The sequence below is a fragment of the Artemia sp. Qi Xiang Cuo genome, chromosome 11 (genome assembly GCF_049724085.1).
Source record: "Artemia sp. Qi Xiang Cuo chromosome 11, ASM4972408v1, whole genome shotgun sequence".
Classification (NCBI taxonomy): Eukaryota; Metazoa; Arthropoda; class Branchiopoda; order Anostraca; family Artemiidae; genus Artemia; species Artemia sp. Qi Xiang Cuo.
The window spans coordinates 34734134-34761341 of record NC_142804.1 but is presented as its reverse complement, the minus strand read 5'-3'; the positions used below and the strand labels follow the sequence as shown (position 1 = coordinate 34761341).

The window sequence follows — 27208 nt, the reverse complement described above, 5'->3', positions numbered from 1 at the left end:
TGGGCAAGTTTCATTCTCAATTAATCAGAATGTTTACGGAAGGATAAAAGCTCATCGAGAATAATCCCAAATTACATAAGAGTATAACAACTCTTATGTAACTGACATAAAAAAAAAAAAAATAATAATAATAAGTTAATTTCAACCCTTCATAAAAATACACGTAAATGCTCGAAGGAGGTATAGGTCATCTGCGTAGGACATATGGCTGGGATCAATACCCTCTTTTATCAAAAACTCTTGAATCGGTCTTGTCACAGAACCCAATGCATTATTAAATATTTACATACTATTTGACGCTTACTTATTTTTTGTATAATCACTATTTAAGTTTAATCAGTTGTCTTAACTTTTTGCATGTTTTCTATGCCTCTTGCGTATATAGTTGTCGCGAAACTGCTCCCTTCTCATTGCGTAGTGACTGAGAAAAATCAACGTAACTCCCGTTCACTTATTTTGGGTTGTTCTGACAAGACTCAAGGTATCAATATTGTAAAAAAAAAAATGTAATAATTTTGTCACTGGCTGTTTCGTACTGGACTGTTCTTTAAACTACAAGAAAAATGTTTGTACCCGTCGGTTGTGGATGGCCTATTCTCTCAAAACTTTTCTTGTAATTCCTCCTTAAACTTCATCAGCCACAACAGAAGGCCGGCCCGAGCGTTTTTTATCATGCACATTCGTCCATCAACCATTAAACATGATGCATCTCTTCCAAACTGATGCTTTGTTCATCACGTTCTCGCATACCCCAGTGATTTATCTGTAATTTTCTCTCGGTCGCAGTTTCCTTGCAGTCATCTTGTGACACTAAAAATATCACGGTGGCGGTATCATTATCTGTATCGACATTTTAAAGTCTAACAGGTGAGCAATAACTGGCTATAGCACCTAGGGTCAGACTTAAGTAAAACAATGCCAAAGTCAATAACCAGACCGGATTACTACTATGAGAACGTGATCACTCGTTAGCACAAAACGTTCTTTACTTTCAAAATGATACTCGTATTTAAACATTTGACCTTAGTTCCTCCTGTGCTGCCAGAGACATCCAGAAAGAGTCGCTAGTCATATTTATATGCACTCCTACCCAGACATCTCCCTACTGGGATTAGACTATTGTATGGATATACTTCAAGTCTCGCTGGTTCGTACGCCGAAGCAAATTTTTCGGTCTTTCTCTTCTTCAGATTCTTTCTTCTGCTCCTATACTGTCCTAAGGAGTTTATCTTCCTTTATCTGTGTAACACGTCCAACTTAGCACACCTTCATCGTCGTCATGGCATCCGTTTAGAGGCTGGTGGGATTTAGAACGAAATGTCTGACTGGTATTGTGGTTTTACGATGTTTTTTGTACGTCTACAGTTGGAGGTTTTGGGTCCTGAAGATAAAATTTTATTTCTGAGAAAAACGTTGGTGCATCTAGCTAGACAGTATTTTATTTTTGAAAAAAAAGATTTTTCTTGAAATGAAATGTTTTCGATTATAATTTTTTTTAATCTAAAAGCGGCACAGGCTTTAGGCAGCTCTAAAACCCTCATTTTTGCGCTAAATTTTGGAAATACCTAAGATTTTATCCATACATACCGTGTTAATTTCAAAAATACCGTCTAGCCATTCTTCATTTTCATAGGTGGGATCACTGCATTTCTTTTTTCTTCTTCTAAATTTACAGCGACAGTATCCTTGCTTCAAGTTACTATTTCTCGCCTCAACCATGGCAGTTAACCAAGTGACTTTTTTACGATATTAATTCACACTAAGCAATCCCGATAACATCTGCGAAAAATTGAATAGTGTAAAAGAATTAGATTGCATTTTAAACGGAAGTGGTTTCCATGGAATTAGCACCTCACGCGAGAAGGTTCAGAATCTCTTTCCTAAAGTATCTATAATCTTTCCATATGATCAATGATTGTCCGCTACTCTCGGCCAATAACTAATCTTCTACTCTAAAAACAATCGTGTGACGTTATACGACGGATACCTGAAGTTAAAGGAGTGCTTCTGATTATTACACAGTCAGTAGGTTTCGTAAGATGGTGAAGGATCTTACCCAAAGCTCTGGTAAGACAGCCCTGTTTTGTTTCACGACTGGAGGATCGTAGTGACACTTTCGTGATTTTTTTTTTTTTATTTGAAGAGGGTAGTGGGCCTTGGAAGTTTGCGAGGGGAGGGCAAATATTTCAAGACTAGATCCAAACGTTCTTCAGTAAAATGGACTTTTCTGTATTATACTGCTTTAAAAACAGTCGTTTTAAAACATTTCCAAAAGCAGGTGTAGAAAATAAAGCTTTATTAAAATAAATTAAGGTTGTTACAAAACATACATAGTCACAATTACAGACAACACAAAATGGCGCAAAAATAGCCAATATAAAAAAACAAAACAAAATATGGATGTGTTAAAACAGTAATGGGGAATTATTATTTAAAATTGCTAATTATTTTATGTATACTAATATAAAATAGTTTAAAAAATGAATAAAACGACTGAGTGGAGCAACGGTAGCATTCAAAATTTAAGGCCGAGAATTTTACAGTTTGATTTCGTAGAGGAAAGCAGTAACTGTCTCCCTCCTAGAAGTCCCAAAACACGGCGCTTTTTTGTTGAAAAAAAGGGTGCTATATACCCTTATTTACCCCTCCCAGGTAAATTCTGCGTGATTCTCCCCCCCCCCCTCCCCTATGGAAAATTTTGTGAGGGGTTCATTCTAATAAATATTGGCCTGTTACCATAATCACCTGTTACATTTACCGTTGCTTGTTATCTAAACAATAATGAAAACGTCTAACTAAAATATTGATGTCACGATATTTCATCAGTTTATTCTTACATTTATGTTTGAAAATCCTCCGAAAAGTAGCACAATCCGGTAGCAATAAAGGAAGATTCACTTTTTCCATGGTCCAAATAGAGTAGAAGAAGCACATGGTCAGAAACTGGGAAAAGAAGCATGGAATCAGCATCAACTTATTTTTTGGGAGGGTACGAGGGTTTATCGAAAAATCGAAAATGGACATATTATATGAAACTAAGTAAAACTTTGGGAGATTCTGGAATGGTTGTGTTTTTGGAATGATCGCAAGAAGGAGTTAGAGATAGGACGAAAAAATTGAAGAATAATAAGCGCTCAGGTGCTGATAGAGTGGTGAACAAGTCTTTGAAATATGGTAGTTGCCACGTTAGAGATAAGATACTGAAGATTACAAATATGATTTTGAAAATGTGAAGTACCGAATGATTTCGGAATTCTCACAATGGAGAAAGTAAAAAGAGAGGCTTTGAACAAAATAGAGGAAGAAAATTCGTACCCGTATTGGCCTCAAGTGACTGCGTGCTGCAATGAGTTATTAGTAGTAGCAGTAGTGGTGTCACTTCTACCTGGCAAAAATACACTCAACTATACATTTTTCAATTTTGTCAAACCTTGGAAGCCTAATCCTATTTCCAATCAAAGATTACATCATTTTAGGTTTCCGAGACGAGCGTTTTTCAAATCGTAGAGTTCAAAGTACAATCTTATTTCAGTCGTATTCATATACACTTCCAAATAGCTTTTCATTTCTTCTCCTCGTCAACTTCTCCTGCAACTTGACTGTAGCAAAAAATTCTTCTGGAGTCTCACACAATGATTGACGTAAGTTGCTGTTTCCTCGCCTTGGACGAAAGTTGTACCTTAGCTGACCTCCCTGAAGCAAATAAATTTGCAAATTATGGTAAAGAGAATAATACTGGTCTTACAAAAAAAAAACTTTAAATAGAAAGATTCAAGGGACAAATTTTATTTTCAGATGCATGTTGATTCGTTTGTTTTGTTTTGCCAGAGGTGATCGTATTAAACCAGCGGGCATAGAATATCAGGAGAGTGATCGTTTGAATAGAATTTGAAAGTACTAGTGTCCTTTTTAACTAACAAAAGAGATCACGCCACACTAAAGTGCAAGTTTTTGTTATCTAGTGTTCGCAAAACAGCAATTCTGTCGGACTAGGGCCAAAAAACTACGAGCTAAAATCCTGAGAGAGCCAATTGGTTTTAAATTATCATAAAGCTATTTACGCAACATCATTCGTTCGTCAAAATATTTACAGCGTATGCAAAATAAAATGTATATGCGTATCACCAACAGTTATGGAACATTGCAATTTAAATTTAATACGGGGGGGGGGTGGATGGAAGGGGATTTCTTGTGCAACAGGTTACACTCTAAAATGCAATGAAAAACCAGAAACTCGTGACTCAGCAATTGCGGAACATTTGTTTGGTCTTTCACACCATAACATACTTTTCGATTAGACAAAAATAATTGATAATTGAATTGAGCCTTTGCAAAGTTTTAGAGAAATAATACAGGTCAAAACCTCAAACAATGATATCCTGTAATCAGCCCGGAACAAGTTTAAACCTTATAAATAAAGGTAAAAACGATACGAATTTAAGAAAAAGTCAAAGAACTTTAGCCTATTTGGAAGCATAAAAAAAAAATCCAGGTAATTTATCAAACACAATAGGGTTAACGTTTCCTTGACCTATGATTATTTATATTTGTTTTGCCTTATTTGAATCAAAATGTGTAAGTGGTCTATTTAAATTTGCTACATTCATTTATCAGAAAGACCCGATCTGTCTTGCTTTTACTTGCTTGATATTCGATAAATAAAATTTGAGTAAGGGATGGGTTTAAGGTGTGACTTTTTTCTTTTCTTTTTTTTTCCGCTAAAGAATTACACCCCATGTAAAATATTTTCCAATTTGGGGGAGGCAACCACAATGCGATGCAGTAAACTCAAGAGGTATGGGTATGAGAGTCACCTGCAATCTTTACAACAGGACCAATTGTATAAAATTGTTGAACCCTTGTACAACAAAAATAATTCTTAATGCATTTTACTAAGTTCGATCTTTCTCATTCTCCCCTTTAATTTCACCGTTTTTAAAGCAGTCAAAACTAACCATACCCTTTCAACGCCATTACGGGAAGCTTCTTGTCTCGAATAAGGAACCATTTCTTGTCCTTCAAGTGGGATTTCTGTATTGTCGTTCGACATCATGACTAGCGATGAGAATGAACTGTCTATAATTTCCGTGAAATCTATTCCTGGTCTGTACGTTACGTCTGAGTCACTACTGTATGTCGTCTCAGCAAGGCTTTCTTGATATGTCAAGTCTAGAAAACCAAAATAAAACGTTATTCAATAATTTATACAATTCACTTTATGTGATAAAATATGCAATTCAAAAAGGTTGATTCACTTGCTGTTTGATAAGATTATGCACAATGATGTACAATTGTACATCAGCTTTTGTGGAGGAGGGCCAGTGAGTCATTACGCAGGTGGGTGTGTATATGTGCAGGATGTCTCAAGCAGCGCATTTTCACGCCCAAATTTCCGAACTGTCAGTGAGCATTCAAATAAATATAGAAGAGGTTCTTGGGATGATGGAGAAAATATAAATCAATCTCAAGTCTCCTTGTTTAGATTAAGCCTGAATTTAGGCGCTGCGGGGTGATACATTTCCTCCTATTGCAGAATTGTTTTTCTTTGTAATATCAAATATTATATTCATAAGCTTACCAGCTCAAAATGAAGAAATGTGAAGGAGAGAAGGGGTATCTTGAGGGAATTTTCCAGAAGTGGTGATGCAAGCGTTACCAGCATCTTTGTTTTTATCTACATTCATCCGATTTATCTTCATACATTAAACGGTTCTTGCCAATAAACTGTAATCAAAGAGCAACTCGTGTTCATAGTAACCAGAACTCTGAAATAAGAAGTTTTGACAGCAATGTAGACTTAAAAAGAATCCAATTTTTATGGTGATGTCAAAGATATATTAAGCTACCCAACAAAAGTTACAAGGTTTAGAAAATCTGCCTCATTTACAAAAAAAAGCAGGAAACATCCCAAAAGGGTAAGTGACTTCGATTAAAATTGCACCATCGAATTCAGCACACCAGAGTACTCCAGTATAGACATTTTAAGCCCCTATATAGAAAAATGTGAAATTTTGTATTTTTCCCTAGAAGAATGATCACAGGTTCACCTTTATTTGTCGTTGTTTTTTCCCCAGAGGTGATCGTATTGGACCAACAGTTCTAAAATATCATGATTAAAGCTGTGACTTCAACCTAGTAAAGAGCGAACCACAGTCCATAGTAACCGGAAGTTTAAGAAGGCGATTTGGAAAAAAACCTAAGTGAAGACGAGTCACCATTTGAGCTGATTTATCATTAGTAACTGTTTTTTTTTTGGATAATCTTAAATTTATTGCAGCAAATTTATGAAAATTTTAAAAGAGTATGAAATCTATCAAAATGGTGACAGATCGAAGCGAAAGCTGCGCCAATGGAATCACAATGACCAACAACCCCATTTAAGAGAATTACAGTCCCTCATATGGAAGCAACGAGCGAAACTGAAGCTTAAAATGAATAAAAATTATCACGTCTTAGTTTATGCAGCACGTATCTGAAAAACAGGTTCAAATAAATTGACTTATGATATTTCCCTGTTTTCGTAGAATTCTATAAAACTAGCGGATTATTGAAAACCGAGCTTGTTGGAGTGTTTTAGATTCACAGGCTACTTGAGGACTTTTCTGCTCTTAAAACTATTTTGTTGCGTCTTTTCATTACAGCCCTAGTTTTACAGACTTCTAAAAATATACGGACACATCATGAGCCAGTTGATTTGAATCAGTTTTTCAGGTCTGCGAAGCAATAGTTTTTTTTACAAGTCCCAACTTTAATCTTTAATCCTATTAGAAAAAACTTTTTTTTCTTTAATTAATCGGAAGACTATGAAAGGACACTGAAGATTCTATAAACCTTTTCAAGAAGCAAAATTGCTGTCACATTGCAAAGTGAAGTTTCCAGCCATATTGCGGCGCCAAACGACAATTTTTAGTCAAAAGGTGCCAAAAGCCATCAAGTGAAAAACAACCAATCGATTTTAAAATTATCGAAAATTTATGCATTGAATTTCACAGCTTCTGAGACACTAATGCCATCTGGTGGCGCATTTATTCCTAATCAAGGAGGCACACTTGTGCCTCTATAAAGAGGCGACCCACCACAATGTTAAGCGATTTCAGGTCCTAGAAGTCACAGAGAGACGGCGGTAATCGCATTTTGTAGCCCAAGCTCAAACTAAGAAACTTGCAAAATTTCATCCTCCTCCGACTTTATCTTCATGGGGTAAACTGGGCCGGAAGTTTGGACCCTCCCACCACAGCCCCCTTTAACGTTGTCCGATTGGGCTGAAATTTAGAGGTTAAGCTTTCCTAGGGTCTGGGAGCTTATCCTCGAAATTTCAGCTCAATCCGATCACTCCTTCCCTGTTTTCAAAAAACCAAATATAGCCACTTAAAATTCATCATTTCTTTTTTTTCTTAGCCACGCCTACAGGCCACAGTTGGCAACAGATCGGGTTGAATGAAGACTCAGTCGAAGCAGAATTCGACCTGTTAGGGCCTTTTGATATTTTCAGACCGAAAAAAATATCCCCCGAATTTACATTTACGAAAAACCTCGTTTTCCCATATTAGCCCATGTAAATTTGCCCGACCCCAACCCCCCTTTAACGTGGTCTGATCGGGCTGAAATTTAGAGGATAATCTTTCCTGGGGCCTGGGAGCTTATCCACAAAATTTCATCTCAATCCGATCACTCCTTCCTTGTTTTCCAAAAACCAAATATCAAGTTTTGCTTGCGTCAAAAAGATTCATCACCTCACTAAAAAACAATTTCAATTATGTCTCTTTAGTGTAGCGGTGAGACTTCTGGCAGTCAGGCGGAAAACCCGAGTTCGATTCACCGTTAGATCAAATTTTTTATATACTGAATTTAAATTTAAAAAAAAAATTCAGTTTCTCTTTTAAATTATTTGAAAAAAATTATGTTTTCTAAAGAGTTAAAGAGGCTGAGTTACAAGGTCGACCCTTAAAACACCCTGTCGAGAAAGAAAAGAATAATATACAATCATCTAACAGTTAGTCAAGCAATAATAAGTAATCAAGGAGGCACACTTGTGCCTCTATAAAGAGGCGATGGCCTACAGGCCACAGTTGGCAACGGATCCGGTTGAATGAGGACTCATTCGAAGCAGAATTCGACCTGTTAGGGCCTTTTGATATTTTCAGACCGAAAAAATTATCCCCCGAATTTACATTTACGAGAAACCTTAGTTTTTTTCAAATAATACACATAAACAGGTTTGACATGCTTTGTTATGAAAATATCTGCGCGTCAATTTTCATAACAAAGCATGTCTACCCTGTTTATGTGTATTATCAAGGAGGCACACTTGTGCCTCTATAAAGAGGCGACCCACGACAATGTTAAGCGATTTCAGGTCCTAGAGGTTGCAGAGAGACGGCGGTAATCGCATTTTGTAGCCCAAGCTCAAAATAAGAAACTTGCAAAATTTAATCCTCCTCCGACTTTATCTTCATGGGGTAAACTGGGCCGGAAGTTTCGACCCTCCCACCACAGCCCCCCTTTAACGTTGTCTGATTGGGCTGAAATTTATAGGTTAAGCTCTCCTAGGGCCCGGAAGCTTATCCTCGAAATTTCAGCTGAATACGATAACACCTTCCCCGTTTTCAAAAAACCAAATATAGCCACTTAAAATTCATCATCTCTTTTTTTTTTTTTTTTAGCCACGCCGACAGGTCACAGTTGGCAACTGATCCGGTTGAATGAAGACTCATTCGAATCAGAATTCGACCTGTTAGGGCCTTTTGATATTTTCAGACCGAAAATATTATCCCCCGAATTTACATTTACGAAAAACCTTGTTTTCCTATATTAGCCCATGTTAAATTTTCCCACCACAGCCCCCCTTTAACGTTGTTTGATCGGGCTGAAATTTAAAGGATCAGCTTTTCTGGGGCTTGAGAGCTTACCCACGAAATTTCAGCTCAATCTGATCACTCCTTCCCTGTTTTCCAAAAACCAAATATCAAGTTTTGCTTGCGTCAAAAAGATTCATCACCTCACTAAAAAACAATTTCAATTATGTCTCTTTAGTGTAGTGGTGAGACTTCTGGCAGCCAGGCGGAAAACCTGAGTTCGATTCACCGTTGTATCAAATTTTTTATATACTGAAATTAAATTAAAAAAAAAAATTCAGTTTCTTTTTTAAATTATTTGAAAAAAATTATGTTTTCTAAAGAGTTAAAGAGGCTGAGTTACAAGGTCGACCCTTAAAACACCCTGTCGAGAAAGAAAAGAATAATACACAATCATCTAACAGTTATTCAAGCAATAATAAGTAATCAAGGAGGCACACTTGTGCCTCTATAAAGAGGCGATGGCCTACAGGCCACAGTTGGCAACGGATCCGGTTGAATGAGGACTCATTCGAAGCAGAATTCGACCTGTTAGGGCCTTTTGATATTTTCAGACCGAAAAAATTATCCCCCGAATTTACATTTACGAGAAACCTTAGTTTTTTTCAAATAATACACATAAACAGGTTTGACATGCTTTGTTATGAAAATATCTGCGCGTCAATTTTCATAACAAAGCATGTCTACCCTGTTTATGTGTATTATCAAGGAGGCACACTTGTGCCTCTATAAAGAGGCGACCCACGACAATGTTAAGCGATTTCAGGTCCTAGAGGTTGCAGAGAGACGGCGGTAATCGCATTTTGTAGCCCAAGCTCAAACTAAGAAACTTGCAAAATTTAATCCTCCTCCGACTTTATCTTCATGGGGTAAACTGGGCCGGAGGTTTGGACCCTCCTACCACAGCCCTCCTTTGGCGTTGTCCGATTGGGCTGAAATTTAAAGGTTAAGTTTTCCTTGAGTCTGGGAGCTAATCCTTGAAATTTTAGCTTAATCCGATTATTCCTTCCCTGTTTTCAAAAAACCAAATATAGCCACTTAAAATTCATCATTTCTTTTTTTTTCTTAGCCACGCCTACAGGCCACAGTTGGCAACGGATCCGGTTGAATGAGGACTCATTCGAAGCAGAATTCGACCTGTTAGGGCCTTTTGATATTTTCAGACCGAAAACATTATCCCCCGAATTTACATTTACGAAAAACATTAGTTTTTTTAAAATAATACAGATAAACAGTTTAGACCTGATTTTTTATTAAAATATCTGCGCTTAAATTTACATAACAAAGCATGTCTAACCTGTTTATGTGTATTATTTGAAAAAAACTACGTTTTCTAAAGAGTTAAAGAGGCTGAGTTACAAGGTCAACCCTTAAAACGTACAGGGATTAGGAGGCACAGTTGGGGGGGCTGTTAAAGAGGCTGAGTCACAAGTTCGAACCTTAAAACGTACAGGGATTAGGAGGCACCCTGTACGACGTGATTTGAGTATTCAGGAATTAAAAGCCTGAACACAAGAATGTTCAAGAGCGGGGGTTTGGGGGGCAGCAGCCCCCAACTTCAACTCCTGACACGATCAGCTAACAGTTAGTCAAGCAATAATAAGTAATAAACTGTACAAAAACATGCAGAAATTATTTGAAAAAAACTACGTTTTCTAAAGAGTTAAAGAGGCTGAGTTACAAGGTCGAACCTTAAAACGTACAGGGATTAGGAGGCACAGTTGGGGGCTGCCGCCCCCAAACCCCCGCTTTCGCAGCCGTTAAATAAAAAAAAAAATTTTAAACTGAAAGTAAGGAGCGACATTAAATCTTAAAACGAACAGAAATTATTCCGTATATGAAAGAGGCTGTGCCCTCCTCAACGCCTCGCTCTTTACGCTTAAGTTTTTATTGTTTAAAAAAGAGTTGTGAGAAAGTCAAACTTTAGCGTAAAGAGCGAGGCGTTGAGGAGGGCACAGCCTCTTTCATATACGGAATAATTTCTGTTCGTTTTAAGATTTAATGTCGCTCCTTACTTTCAGTTAAACTTTTTTTTTTTTAAAAGGCTGCGAAAGCGGGGGGTTTGGGCGGCGCCAGCCCCCCAACTGTGCCTCCTAATCCCTGTACGTTTTAAGGTTCGACCTTGTAACTCAGCCTCTTTAACTCTTTAGAAAACGTAGTTTTTTTCAAATAATATACATGAAGTCCATACAAAATAAACGATTAACATCGGCGTTTATTTCAAAACTTCATTTAATTAAGTTGATTCCTTTGTGAGCCCTTTTTCTAGCCCTCCGTGAGCCTTTAGGTAAATATGGAAAGGGGTTTGAGGTAGGGGTTGATCCCTCTTGATTCTCGGAAATATTTTTGGACTACACCTGTAATATTAGCGCTAGGGATGATAATGACCCTCTTATTGCAGATTTTTTTTTCTATGCAACATACAAGATCACATTCTCATGCCTATTGTAACGATAGGCATACAAAGGTGGAGAGGTAGGTGGAGGGAGGGGCAAGTGTTACCAGTACTTTTTCCGAGATTTAATTGGTAATATATCTCATTTACCAGTTTATATACAATGTTTAATGGTTTCTTGTTTCACGGGGCCATTGCCCCCCCCCCCACTAGTATCCACAAGAAAATCCTCAATTTATTGCAAATATTGAACTGAAGTAAAAAAAAACGACGGTTGAAGTTGGGAGTAGTAACCCTTCTTCACATTTAAGAGAACCTCGGATAAAACAACTCGTAGTGACAAACTGTAAGCAAAAAGCAACCCTTGTGGATAAAAAACTGAAAATCTTAAAAACTTTTGATTACGATGTATTTAACCACAAAATCTATGGTTCATGCTGATTCCTAATGTGTAAAATATATTAATTTTGAAGTGTCTCATTAAGATTTATTGGAATATTAGAATTTTATAATCTTAGAAATACGGACATTTATTTGTCCGGAAACGGGCATTTATTTTATATTATTACTTATAATAATAATATAAATAATATATTATTTATATTATTATTTTATAATAATATAAATTACAATTTATTTTATATATATTTTATATTATTTATATTATTAATGCCCGGAAACGGGCATTTATTTTGGATAGTTGTACTCTATTTCGAAAAGCAAATACATTAGCCTAAATGAACTCTTTTCTTCAAAGTATAATTGTGTAAAGATAAATATTGATTTAAAAAGTCGGAATAGAGGGAGTGGTAACCGTCCAGCTCATCTAGGGTCATCTCGCAGCCCTCCTTGATATAATACTAAAAACGAACAAAGATTCAATTAAAAAAAATGATTTGTTTCAATTGAATGTAAAGAGCGGCAATAAAACTTAAATTAACTTAAAAAACTTAAAGACCGACAATAAACGAATATAAATTATCCCGTTGGTGGGGAGTGCCCCTTCCTCAGCCCCCCTCCTCTTTACGCTGAATTTCCTTTATTCCTTTAAAAATAACTGCTAAAACTCAAGAGCCGTTGATTTACATTTTTAAAGCCCAAGAACTATTTTCAAAACGTTATAAAATTTCAGCGTAAAGAGCAAGAAGTTGAGGAGGGGCATCCCCCTTCATATAGGGAATAATTTATCTCCGTTTTAAGTTTTAATGTCGCCGTTTGTTTTAATTTGAAAAACAGCGTTCGTTTTTATTTAATCTCTCAGAGCGATTAATCGATTAAGAGATCGTTGACTGAGTCTGTAAAATAAACATTAGAAATAATTCAAATAGAAGATTTGTTACTGGTTTGACTTCAATTAAATAAAACTAACAAATTTATTCAGCTGACAGTAAGAAGCAACATTAAAACGTAGAACGAACAGAAATTATTCCGCATATGATGGAGGATACCCCTTCCTCAACCCTCGCTCTCTTTAAAGTAAGACCTTATAGTTCTTGAAAAACATTTCTCATTCAAATTCAAAGGCCCTTGTGTTTGATCAGTCTTTCTTAAGGAACTGTGACAAAAAACAAGCTTTTGCGTAAAGAGTTAGGGTTAATGAAGGGGCAGTTCCAACCAAAAATGGAATAATTTCTGTCCTTTTTAAGTTTTAATGTTGCTCCGTACTTCCAATTGAAAAAAAAAATGCTTTTTAATTTAATTTCTGACCGTTTTTCAAATCATGCCAGTAACCCCCCCCCCCCGCGTGTAACATTCCCCCACAGAAACTTTCCTCTCTATGGAAAATCCGTAAATTTCCTAACAACAAATACTATATGTAAATAATGGACAAATTGCGTAACTTACAGCCTTTCCCCAGGGACAATGGGGGTCATGTCATCCAAAAAGGCATAATTATTAGACTTTTCAACCATGCTGAATCAAATGTCTATTTCAAAATTTTGATCGGATGTCTTTGGGGAACAAAGGGGCATGGGAGGGGGGCTAATTGCCCTCCAATCTTTTTCGTCACTTAAAAAAGGCAACATTAACTTTTGATCCTCGTTCGAATGAGTCCTCTCGCGATCTTCAAGGACTATTGGTTCGATACGATCACCCAGGCAAAACCCAAATAAACACGCATCCATGATCTTTCTTATGGCAGAAATAATACAGAATTCCACATTTTTATAGATAGGAGCTTAAAACCTCTACCAAAAAGTTCTCTGATATGCTGAATCTGATGGTGTGATTTTCACTAAAATCACTTGACTTCTTGGGGATGTTTACCCCTTTTTCGAAAATCATACAAATTTTCTAAGGCTCATAGCTACTGATGGGTAAGAATAAATTAATGAATTTTAGATATTTAGAATCATCATAAAATGCCATCTCTTTTGACGTGTATATTGTTACTGCTATCCAAAATTTGAGAATTTTCCCGCTTCTGGAGTTTCAGTTACTATTGGGCCGAGTCACTCTTACTTGCAGTTCGTTACCATAAATTGATTAATAGATTAAATCAGGGCTTGTTGCCTACTTGAACAAGGATACAGTCGCTCATAATCGAGATTACATGTGATTTGGTGTCAAAAGTGTCTGACGTATGCATTGGGTACCACAAAGAGAAATTTATGGCCTGTGCTCAGCTCGTGTCCTTAGGAAGTACTCCAAAAGAAATAATAGCGAGTAATCATCAAGTTTAAGGCCAGAAGAAAATGGAAGATCTCAAACTGCAAGACCTGGTTTTCCAAGTCATCAGCACGTGACAGAGCGATTCAACAAGATGTTTACGTAGAACATACTCATGTAAAAAGTGATTGCATTCAATAAAAATCTTAGAATTTTGCTTGAAATGCCAGACGTTCGAACATTTAACACACGACTGTTCAAGTCAGCCCTACTGCTCCCGTTACACTGGACCAAACGAATTGACCGAAAATCCCCGTGCCAGTCGGCTTCTGTAAAATGTACGTTTTGTCCAATTGGCAAGAACTCTTAACCCTGCTATAGCCTTCTTTTTTCCAGCCGTCAAAAAAGCCATGAACAAACCACAGCAGGGTCGAAAATGAATTAGCTAAGTGTTTCTATCGGACAAGACATCTATGGACACAATGCTGGAAAAATTTCAGTATCTCAGCGAAATCTGATCGATTTACGAAGTGATCTATGTACAAGAGCACTGGCTAACTAAAGACAAAAAAGCCCTATTTTAGAAATTTATACATACATTAATCCATATACATGAAGACAAACGTCATTGTTATCGCTTGCCATTGCAGGAATCATATGAGTTTTATACTGTTATTGAGTTTACAGGGCCGAAGAGCTTCTTCCTTGTTCATGCCCACCTTCCAAAAATCTGAATGAAGAATCATTATGCGGAAGTTTGTAGTCGCCTTAGTCGACTGGTGTGTACATTTGGCAACTGATGTTTCTTGATTTGTGGTGAGGTCCAGTGCAACCCTTCCTTATCTACCAAATTGATTGACATTATCATTGCAGCCTTACCTGATGGAATTTCCACATGCAATAAAGACCAGCAGTTCACAATTCATAACAAAGGGGCAACTAGTCATACAGATCATATGATAATTAATTCCCAGTTGTTGATGAAATCCAGGTTGATTCTGATCCTACTTACAGCGACCACTTGGGTCTATCTAGCCTATGGTGTCACTTTCCAAGCTCTTATTATCCCCCCTGTAAAGTCGTATTTAGGAAAACTGACTGGAACAAAGCCGATCCTGCGCAGTATTAACATATTAACGATAAACTGTTAAACAAAATTAGAGTCGTATTCTGGTTGTTACTCTACGGTGCCAAAGATCCAGTCACACTCAATTTTCACCGCGCTGAAATATGTCTGCTTTGGACAAGATTTCTTAGATTAAAAATATCAAGAAACAGGCTAAACTTTGGTATAGAATTTGGAAGGACGCTAGAAAGCCTAGGTTTGGAGTTGCATTAAAGTTGTTCCGTAGCACAAAAAAAGACTATTTAAACCTCATTGAAAATTTAAAATACCAGGGAACTGAAAAACTATCAGACAAAGCAACTACGAATCCAAAGGTGATAAGTCACTAAGGCTAGGAACAAATGAAAATGAAAGGTGACGTTGGACAACGAAAAGATCGATAAAGTGGGCAGCTTCACTTAAATACATTCTTAGACCACACTGGCTATACATGACAAACGAAAACTCAGAGAAGAGAGAAAATAACAAAATGAAAAATAAAGTCAAAAAGGGTGAAAAAACGAGGATTTTGTGAGCCAGCGAACAATTAATATTAAAAAATATAAGAAAATTTTTCTAAACATATCGCCGCAAATACTTCATAATTGCAAAAAAAAAAAAAAAAGAGAAAAAAAAAAACAAAAAAAAACGAGAATCAAAAATTGTTTATTTTAAATTAACGATGAACGTTAGCAAATTAAAAAAAATATATGCCGTAAAAAATTACAAAGAAACTTAACAATACGAGAGTGAAATGATCTTTCGTCGTGCATTAATTTTGGCTTGTCTACACGGTGGGTTTTAAGTAGATATGCAAATTGGTTATTTTGAGTTTTTCCTGGTGAAAATATTGATTGAGTCCTTCAAGATTAAACTGTCGTAAATTGGGCTCAATGAAATATCTCCAGTATCTCTATTTATTGCTAAATTTTGGTTCATATATTTTTTTATTTCAATTATATATTTAAAAGTGAGTGGTACGCCATTAACAGTTGATATTAAAGTTTCATCGTCAAACAGAACTAGATGGGTCGGGATTACAAAAATATGTGAAGACAATGCAGAATCAAAGTTGTAATTGTTATATTTTAATCTCTACATTGGTAGAACCCATCAACAACTAGGTGAACGTTTGCATGAGCACAAAATTTCAATAGATAAGTCCCTGAGATTAAAAAATAACAATGACAACTTTGATTCGGCATTGGCTTCGCATATTTTTGTAAACCCGACCCATCTAGTTCTGTTTGACGAGGCACCTTTAATATCAACTGTTAATAGCGTACCACAAACTTTTAAAGAGATAATTGAAATAAAAAAAATATATGAACCAAAATTTAGCAATAAATAGAGAGACTGGATATATTTCATTGAGCCCAATTTACTACAGTTTAATCTTGAAGGACTCAATCAATATTTTCACCCTAAAAAACTCAAAAGAACCAATTTTCAAATCTAATGAAAACCCAAATTGTAGACAAGCCAAAATTAATGCCATCCGAACGCTCCGGTCAAACTCGTAGTGTTTATTTTCTTATTAATTTTTTCCTTCATATTTTTTTTTTATGTTTATTTAGTTTCGCGTTACAGTAAAATTAAAAATTTTTTAGTCACGTTTTTTTTTGTTTTTTTTTTCTCTTTTTATTTTTGTTTTGCAAATTTGAAGTAGTTTCGGATGTACTTTTAGTAAAATTTTCGTATATTTTTTAATATTAATTTTTAGCTTGCTCACAAAATACAAGTTTTTTCACCCTTTTTTACTTTATTTTTCATTTTGTTATTTTCTCTCTTCTCTGAGCTTCACTTACCTAGGTAGGTATTATTAGTAAAGACGGTGGGTGCAGCGAAGATGTTAAAGTAAAATAACCAAGGCCCAGGTTTTTTTTCACAGTTGAAAAAATTTTAGAAGAGCAGGAAGATAAGTCGAGGAACAAGGATTAGAATATTGGAAGCTGCAGCGATAACAATGGTCATATATGGTTCTGAAACATAGGCACTCCGAAAACGGAGGAAGATTCGCTAGATGTTTTCCAGAGAAATTGCCTACGGATTGTTTTGGGTACCCGACTGACTAACCGTATTTTAAACAGTAATCATTGCGAAAAGTGTGGTTCAATCCCGCTTTCTAGGGCTATGATGGGAGAAAGGTTGAGATGGCTAAGGAACATTCTGCGGATGAAGGATAACAGATTGCCAAAGATTGTCTTTTTCGGCCAACCGTCTAAGGCTAAACAAAACAGGTCGTCCTCGGTTGGAACGGGCGTATGTCGTAAAAAAAGATTTAAGGGAAATGGGAGCTTCCTGGGAGGATGTAAAGAGAGAGGCTTAAAATAGATTCGGATGAAGGAAGAGCTTGCGTAGCTGTGTTGGCCTCAAGCGGCTTGGTGCTGCGGTGAGTTGTTAGTAGTAGTAGTAGTAGCAGTGTTTGAAATTGGCGGTGGCCAAAACACCAGTTGTTCACGGACTACTTATAACACCATTGAAAAAGCGTATGATCCTATGTTTTCCCTGTTTATATGCAGTATCGATGTTTCTGCTGCTTTTGATTCGGTAGTGCAGTCTGAGATTTTCTTAAAACTACTTTAACATGATGTTAATGCATACACTTTTAACTTTTTTCTCCGTATTAAATTAATCTAAGCAACAAATTGGAGGAATTAATTTGAAGATAGCTCTTCTTCTCAAATAGCTGGTAGGTTTTGTTTGTCTGAATTTAAAGACTGGGCTGTTCAACTATAAGGTAAAGGCAAAGAATACGGCATTGGACTTTACAGTCCCTACCGGCGGTGCTGATCTCCGTTTCTTAGCCCTTCAACTAGGAAGTGCAATGGAGGGTTGGGGGTCAACCATCCTGTGCTTTCACACACCCTTCCTGTTTACTTTCGCCAGATTTCTTCAGGTACCCATTTAAAGCTGGGTCGACTCTGGCTGAGCTTACAGAGTCACGCCACTGATCCGCGTCCCAAACCAAATAATTGGGTAAACTAGGATTCGAACCCTCGTCCTCTCGGACAAAGGATCCTAAATCCAGTTCACCAATCGACTCGGCTAGGACGGCTTAAAAAACAAACGCTAATGATCCTTCCGCAGGTACGTTCAACTGTACTTTCTTCTAAAAAAGATAGATTGCTCTTACTGGACGGTTCCTACAGCAAACATCACGATCATTTGAACCAATTGCAGTCGCCTACTTACAATGTGTGAAATATTCTTATTAGATAATTTTTCTTTACATATCAATAATGCATTGCTATTTCCCGATAAGTGTTTGCTGTTTTAACTTCTCCACGCTTCTAATTTAGTTCAAATGACCCTCAAAGCCTTCAAGGCTTTGCACTAGCTCTACTTTTATATAATTTTTTTGGGTTTGTAACAGATGTGTTCCTTTATTCTCTGAGCCAACTAAGTTCACAAGTCGCTGAAAACTTCAATAGTTGCAACAATAGGTTTTTACCATAGATGCACACAGATCGGAGGAAAAACTGATGTAAGAAAACTTTTCTCGGCAGGAGGGGGGCACGAAAAACCGCAGTTTCAGGCCAGGCATCTTCAATTTCTCTATGAAAAGGTTCTTTTGATCAATATTAGAAGGTAGAAGGAGCAAATCCCCTCACCACTTGGACAGGAATTTTTTTTTAATTATTTCTGAAAAAACAAACTTATTTATTCATAAGAAACAGTCTTTAAGTAAAATATCAATCTCACCTTCAAGATCACTATCATTGTAGATTAAATTGTGTCCATCAACTGCATCTGGATTTACACTGTTTCCTTTGAGCGACTGCAGGTAGAATCTTATTTCTTCATTCTGTTTTTGGATATCGGTTAGAATCCTATGATTGAGTTTGTTGTAATCCTTGAACTTCCAGGCACATACTATTAATATTATGACAGATGTGATGATCACACTATATCTTGTATATCCAGTCCAATACCGAACCAACTCCTAGTAAATGAACAAGAAAGAACTTACTTTGAACAGAGTAAAAACAAACAGTGATAGAACACTACGCATTACAAGAACATGTTGAAAGAAGAAGAACCAAGAAAGGCTAATTTCTTCCAAACAATTTAGCCAATCAAGACTTACTACTGTGTATGCTTTAATGTGTTCTACCATAGACAAACAAAAATCAGTGGAACTGAAACAAATTTATCTTTTATCTTCAACTGATCTAATTTATCTTTTCAACCTAGCCATTTCAAAAAATTTTGGAAATTGTAGCCCTTTTCAGCTTCTAATTAAGTTCACGAAGAAGCTTTTCTACTACTTTCCTCTTCTTTTAGAGAAAACATATTTTAAATCAAATCTTCGTGTAGGTGTCAAATGTCTTGCTTTCGGTCATACTCGTTTCCATGTTGGACTTCGAGTTGTGCTTCTTTAGATCTTGATGCATCTTAATCTTGATGAGAAGCTTCTTTAGAGCATCGTACACAAATATCTGGACTTTAAGATGTTTACTTTTATCAAAAGGTGTCTCATTACTCATAAAGCTACATCATCACCTGGCTTGTCTCACAAAACGATGTGGAAGGAGCTTGAGATACCGCTGAAAGGTGCCAAAGTCTCCCACTCGGGGATGCCAATCGCTACAAAAGCACACAATTCTGATCCAAAAGTCAGAAACCTTAAATCTATGATGATACAGACTTTTGGAAAATGCGCTGAAATTAGAATTTAAAAAAAATGGAGTATTTTGATCAGTATAAAGAGCAGATTTAAATAAATTAAATAGTAATGTCATAATTACTTTTTTTCACACTTCTGGTTTATATTGATACGGGCCACTCGCTGTTTATCTTTACTTGTGGGTAATTAGGGGTTTAGCGCTAACATTTCAGCATAATTCATTTCTGTATATTTGATTATACCCTTAATAAATCTTAAACTATAGTTTCGAATAAGCAGCGTGGGATTCAAAGAGGGTTGAAGCCCCCAAGTATTTTGCTTGTTTTAAGTTGCTATCAACGATACTTTCAACTATTTTAAGGTTTATCGTTACTAATTACTTTATTTGTAAAACAAATCTAATTTCTTAATTTCCTTCCGCTTTTAATATCATTTGGATGGTCATTCATAATATGAAGGGAGCCAGCCCCTAAGCCTTCCACCCTTTACGCTACAGTTTGAATTTTACATAGCAAATATTTGAATAAAAAAAATAAAAAGGTACACCTTAAAATCTTTTTGGCGGACGATGTTCTCAAACGCTGAAAACAATTTTTTAGGTCTTGATGTCTAAATTTTTTCAAGGTAAGAGTCTAAGGACAAACTTTTCTCTTGAATATGCTCCCTGCCTCCTCAACCCTTCCACCATGAGCACTTAAGCATATGAATCTTTTACTTCGCACTTGAAATATTTTCACAATAATGTTTGAGGTATTGCTCCCTGAACATCTTCGATGTATGCTTAGTCCAAATATGTTCTTCAAAATAAAGGTATGTCAGATAAACCCCTTTCACATCGATCTAAATATTTTCTCACAAAAATTGGAAACTTGGGCCCTAAAATACATATTTTTAGGCTTTTCATAAAAGATCCAATATCGTAATAGAAATCCAATTTTTTAGAGTTTTGGTTACTATTGGTGCCGACTGCTCTTTACTTTCAGTCCGTTATTACGAACCATTTTACGTTCAGTCTATACAAATCAAAAAGCTATTATAGACAATTATTTCTAAGTTTTCTTTAACTAAATTGATTCTTTTTAGGGGGGAGGGGGCTGAAGTCTCAAAACATACCGATGAAGGTCTACATTTTATAGTTTTCTGGAATAGATCCTTCATATGAATGTGGGAGGAGGGGGACTTTACTCCCTAGTTCCCCTTCATTTTGGAGAAAATATTTGAACTAACCTCTGTAATTTGTATGCTACCAGGTGACAGCTTCTCTCTTATTGTAAAAATAATTTAAATACCACGTAAAAATTTTATATTTACATGTTTACCTGCGCAAAAGAAGGAGAGGATGGGGACATCCTTTAAACAAGATTTTTTTGAAGCACCCACCTTCAAAATATGAAAATTATTGGCTTGATATTCATACTTGATATTTCACACACAAACACACACACACAGACCACCCCTCCCCTCACATCCACATCCGTCCCCTCGCATTCGCTTTTCCACTTACCTCTCACCAAAGATATCTGACCAAAATTTTGGAATAGCCATATTATTCGAATTAGTCGAAAAATAAAATAACTACACCTCCAGGGGTAACGTAACCCCAAACAACTCCCTGGGACAAGTGTTAAGTTATATAAGTTACCCATTGTTTATATACAAGGTTGGTTATAGGGAAAAACGGGGCATATTTGATCCTCTAGTCTCCAAAAAGGCTAAGAATATTAAGGTAAACCTTTTAGAAACTGTTGAGGGGGATGTCAAACAAAACCAAACAAGAGGGCTGTCAAAAGGACACAAAAGCAATATATAAGGACAGCTAAGGGTATTAAGTTAAAAATTTAAAGGCATATAGAGAGGGTTGTTGGAAAAAGAACTAAGGGCAACACCCCCCCCCTTTTGCCCTTTTAGATGCTAGTCTTAATGCTGACAGAGATTTTAAAAAGCTATATTATTCGAAACAGTCAAAAAGTCTTATAACTACTCCTCTGTGGATGCCATGCCCCCACAGCCCCCTGGATAAGAAGTGTAGATTATACATTTTTTCCAGTTTTTAATACAGGCTTTATCATCGGGAAAGAAGGGAATCTTTGCTCCTGGATGTTTCCGAAATGGCTAAGGGTATCGAGGCCAAGTTTCGGAAAACATTGAGGGTATGTTGAGTTAATAAAAAAAAAAAAGCTGCATCTAAGTTATACAAAAGGCCTATTTGTAATATTTTTAGGTTGCGATTGTGAATATGATTACTTCCAACTGCTACTGCAACTGCTTGCAACTACTAATACATCTACTTGTGACTACTTTAAGGAAATTCTGAGGAGGACGTTGAATTTTGAAATTTTAATGTTAAAAAAAAACGATGTTTTAATACACTGATGAAACTTTGATGTTAAAACCGGGAATGTTGAAAAACTTGAAACTTCGGCAATCAAAAACGAACAAAACTTAATTTAAAAACATTTCCGAAAAAGAAGTTTTTCAAAGAAAAGTAAAAAGCCGTATAATTTTAAGACCAGCAGAAATAAATTGCAATAATAATGCAAACTCAAAACGACCAGAATCATTATTAAAGAATAAATGAAACCAAAAACAAACAAAAATTAAATAAACAATGATAGGAAACAAACATACGACAGGTGCTAACATAAATGAATGAATAAATCTTAAAACCAGTAACAGTGAAAATGAATATTCAAAAGAAACTTAAAACGAACCAAAATCACTAAAAATTTTGTAACAGCCCCCTTACCTCGCCCCTAACTATAAAAATCTAAAGCCTACTGCGTCGCTTCACTGAAACAAATTATATAACAAATATTTTCTTTCGTACCTACAACAATGAAAATAAAAATTGCAGTGAAATAAAATCTTATAGTGCTGAGCTTTCAGCAAATAATATCATTATATATCAAATGATCAGTTTCATTTTATTAATTCTTTCCAAGGACTGTTCAAGACACATAATTTTCAACAAACCGCAAACAGAGCAATAAGCTTTAAATTTTTACAGTTAGGGGAGGGGGAAGGATTCGATGCAGGGATCATAGTATCGAATCAGAGGTTGCACTGCCGGAAAAAAAAACAACTCTAGAACAAATTTAAGCCTAAAGAAGATCACACCTCCATAAAGTGCCGATTTATGCCTTTGTCAAATGAACAACAAGAATGTTGGTCCAAATAGAACAAAAATGCTAAAGAACACAACCTCTGAAGTAGCTGATCGGTTAAAGCTATCGAAGGCGTTATTTTAAAATCTCTGCTTCAGGAATTTTCCTGACAGTTTAATATTAACAATTTATTAAATAGTATTAACAAATATACAATATACAGTTATAGACCAGCTATTAGGGAAGGCTCTTGTATCTTTCAGATGGGGGAAAGCAGATGGTTACACAAATCTAGCAACCAAGTAAAGAGTGAACCGCGGCCTATAGTGTCCGATGGTTTAAAAAGACCTTTTGAAAAAAAAAACTGTCTAAGAAGACAATAAGCCATTTGAAGCTGATACTGGAATAGTAACTATTATTTCGATTAAACTTAATAATAAAATTTAATTGCAAGAACAAATTAATGGGAATTTGAAAAAACTGCCAGAAACCCCTTGGAAACGCCGTCAAATAGAAATGGAAAATACACGACTGAAATCAATATGGCTGTAAACCCCTTTTAGGAGAATTACAGTCGCCCTACCTTGGACAACAACTTGTTGTTATTTGAATGGGAAGCACTGATGTGTCTCCTTTTTTCTTTTCTTTTTTTCCACGGATGATAGTATCGAATCATTGGTCGCATTAGAATAAATTCATTTGTGACTTTTAGTTTGCTTTTACTACTTAAAAATGATACTTTTTCAATCCTTAAACTTTTGGTTCTATTCTATTCGAAAGTATTGAAAATTGATACCTAAGTAGACATTTTACAAGGAACATTGGTAATTTTGGAGCAATCTGTTTAGCTAGCTGAGATATTGTTCTGAATCGGTAAATCAACAAATAATCTGCCAACTGATCTTCTATAAGAGAGATCGCCAAACTGGCAATCGCGAGCTACTGGTACTTCGTGGGGAGCTTTTTGGTAGCTAACGGGAAATTTTCAGGCACAGCACTTGGGGATGATTTATCTGATTTGCTTTACTCATCTCAAAGTTATGACCCAATTCAGTCTGGCAACAAAGGAGAGAATTTACGTAACAAAAAAAAAAAACTTAATAATTGTATAGCTGTAATAATTGTATAATTGTAATAATTGTATATCCCAGTTTTCAGGTATGAACAGACGGAAGACGAGCCAGGGAGCAAAAATCGTTTTCATTTTGGTTTCCTTGATACTTCAACAATTTTTATATTCATAATGGGCGCTCAAAACCCTTGGTGAGATTTTTGAACCATAATAAATCTACTGGCTCTCTTAAATTTTCGCTCCAGGGCATTTTGCCAAAAGTTCATTTTTTGGTGTGCTGCATTTTAATTTAATCCAATTACTTTTGACTGCTAAACAGGGCATTAGAACTTCCGATTTCCGAGCGAATGAGCCCTCTCCTAAGTTTCTACGACAGCCCTTCTATACGAAGCAGGAGGAAAAAAAGAGAACATATAGAGGCTTTATCGTTCTGTGCTAAGTGTGCCTAAGTGGCACTTTGATGTGGCTACTGGAGACTTGAGCAATATTTAAATTTTTTCTTATTAATATGATAAAAGAAAATTGTTTAAAATATAATTTAATCTTAGTAAAGTGCAAATGGCACTCTATCTTTCAAAGGGTTTGATAACTCGGTGGCTCATTCTTATTTGTGAGAATTCTGTTCATTTGAGGTTGACTAGATTATTCATTTCAATTTCTACTCGTTTTAGATTTCGTTGATTGATTCATGGTAATTTCTGTTCGTTTTAAATGTGGCTTATTTTATGGCGAGGTTCCATGAGAGGTTCTTCAAATCAGTCTGGAGGGGGGATATCTACCCTTATTCTCCCTTTATATAAAGAAATACATTTATACTGAGCATAAAATAAGGTGTTGAGAGGGTGATAATTTCCCTCTTATTGCGGAAAGAGTAGTTTTTAATGGAAAAGGAAATTTTAAAAAAGCAATAAAAAGGTTCAACTAATCGATAAAGAGCAGAGCGTAGAAGGGGTTGGTAAGCCTCCATATTTGGAATAACTCTTAACATAATATTATAAGCACACAAAAGTCAAACTTGAAATCCTTTATTTTCTAGTTTAATTTGTTTAGCAACGCATGTAAATTACAAGTAAATTTTTGTCTGTGTATCAAATATGGTCGTTAACATCCAATTTTTAGAGTTTCTGTTTCAAATAAAAAAAAAGTTCTTCTTTACCCACAATTCAATACCATGGGAAATTTCCTCGAACTATAACTATTCCGATTAGAAGACTTTGTATGCAGTACTTTTACCATTCCTTTATATTATGGAGGGTTCAGAGGCTAAAGCAGTCTTGTATTAATTCCAGAAGTTGAACATTATTTTCAACCAATTAGATTTGAGAATTTTAAGAATTTGAGACTGGGTCCAAGGCTGAGATCAGCGTCTGAAAGCCACACATATATCAAAAACAAATTCAAACCTGAAGTTCATCCACATTTTTAATAGTAGACATTTCAGTTCCCAATATGGCTTTTCTAATAAGACTTTCAACAGCCAAGCTAAGAAACATAAGCGAAAAAAGGGAAAGTCTTGCACCTCCAGTTCTTGGCACTGATGTTACAAAATAACCTGAAAAAAATTATACAAGCTAAATAAGAAATTAGCTGTTAAATAACTATTTTAAAGGGCCATGAAAAGAGCATTTGCAGTTTCAAAAGTGACAAAAAACCCTCAAATTTTCAAAGAAATAAAACCTTTTTGACCCAAAACCTTTATACGAGTATAAAACCTATAACTTCGTAAACCTAAAACCTCCATTTATAAAACCTCGCATATATATATATATATATATATATATATATATATATATATATATATATATATATATATATATATATATATATATATATATATATATATATATATATATATATATATCAGTACTTATTTTACTTCGATCCTCTTATTTATTTTTGACGAAACCTATACTATAATAACCAAAAAAATCCTAACATCGATAATAATAACCTTAAGTGAAGATAAAACATATATCAATTCTTAGCGATGACGTTTCTTATTATTTTGCTGGTAACTTCAAAACACTATAGATTCCAAAATTAGTATCTACATCGTGGCTGTTAGGCCTTTCTCTCCTATACTGCCGAGACTTGGCAATGGAAAGCGTCTCATTACTATGAAGTAGATGTTCTTGACGACTGCTGTCTGCGAAAAATCCTAAGGGTATACGATTATTTGTAAATGTGGGTATCAAACTCCAACATATTTTGCAATACGACGTTGTTAGGGCTTAGGGAAGAAAAGCTTGCTTTATATTGTACCTAAAAACAGGGGCGTCCTGAGGCTCATTTCATTTGGGGGGGGGGGGAGCGATCTTTGTAAATTTTACCGAATCCCTACCTGATTTATGCCGAATTTTCTGCAGAAATTAAGAATTTTGCTAAATTTCCGCCGATTTAAATTTTACTGAATGCCAGAAAAGTTGGGGGGGGCTCGGCCCTCCCCCCCCCCCCCCCCTCGAGACACCCCTGCCTAAAAAATCGCCTAAGATGTACCTCTTCTTATAAGCTAACGTCTTTAGCCTTTGCTTAGCCATAAATCGGGAAACGAAGTTGGCACACAAAGCTCTTACCAGTATTTTTCAGTACTCCGATAGTCCATCTAACTATAAAATACATAGCAAATATGCCTCTTTCACGGACCAAAGGGAAGCGAGTCAATCGGGGAAAAATAACTGTTAATAAGGTTTTTATATTTTAATTTGTCAACATCCAGGGAATAAGACAAATGAAATACAATTAAGACAGCTAGCATGGTGACTATAACTTAAGAAATATTCACAGAGAATATTAATGCAAAATAAGCGATGTATTCCAAACAGATTTAAAGGCTTTCAAAATGTAGGCGTTTAAAGATCAACGGAAAGCAAATTTATACGAGAAGAAAACGTTAATTTCTGATAATAAAAATGACTTTTTATTATCGGAGTTTTAGATAATAGGTTTGTTTTAAGAGAAAGGGTTTGTTTCTTTTATTTTTTTTTTCTATTTTTTATTAACAAATGGGTCACAAAAAAACAACAACATACAAATCTCCATATAACACTAACAAACAAAACTGCATATAATACTCCCCGCAGTATTATCAAAATAGGTCCCGATGCACATTAGCGTGTTTGGGATGACCCAAAAAAAAGGAACACTTCAACTACTTATACACTAATACACTTCCTCGGGGGAATAAAACTCTGACTCCTCCTCCCCTCCCCCACCTCTACTAAACAATTAATCAACATTTTAAAGATAATAATTTTTTTTACAGGGAACTTAAAGGAATCCCACACTCATACTCTATGATTCATCATGCTTCCTTTCATATACCGACAATCACCTCAATCAACACACAAATAAATTTCTCTTTTAACACTCACAAGCATATATTCACTCCCAGATCAATCACCTAATCCGTGCCTACAATACTGGTTAAAACAAATACA

At 35.7% G+C, this 27208-nt stretch overlaps 1 protein-coding gene across 3 annotated transcripts in view; it reads right to left on the bottom strand.

The window, feature by feature from the left end:
• Window positions 1–2287: 2287 nt before the first annotated feature.
• LOC148946916 (uncharacterized) overlaps window positions 2288–27208 on the bottom strand; it is a 73901-nt gene continuing 48980 nt past the window's right edge. For all 3 annotated transcript variants that reach the window (XM_089097196.1, XM_089097197.1, XM_089097198.1), the window contains exons 4-7: window positions 25175–25323; window positions 18671–18911; window positions 4961–5169; window positions 2288–3693 (exon numbers count right to left, since the gene is read on the bottom strand). In XM_089097196.1, coding sequence (XP_088953322.1) covers window positions 3529–3693; window positions 4961–5169; window positions 18671–18911; window positions 25175–25323 — 764 coding nt within the window. In that variant the 3' untranslated portion in view covers window positions 2288–3528. The remainder of the gene's footprint in view (window positions 3694–4960; window positions 5170–18670; window positions 18912–25174; window positions 25324–27208) is intronic.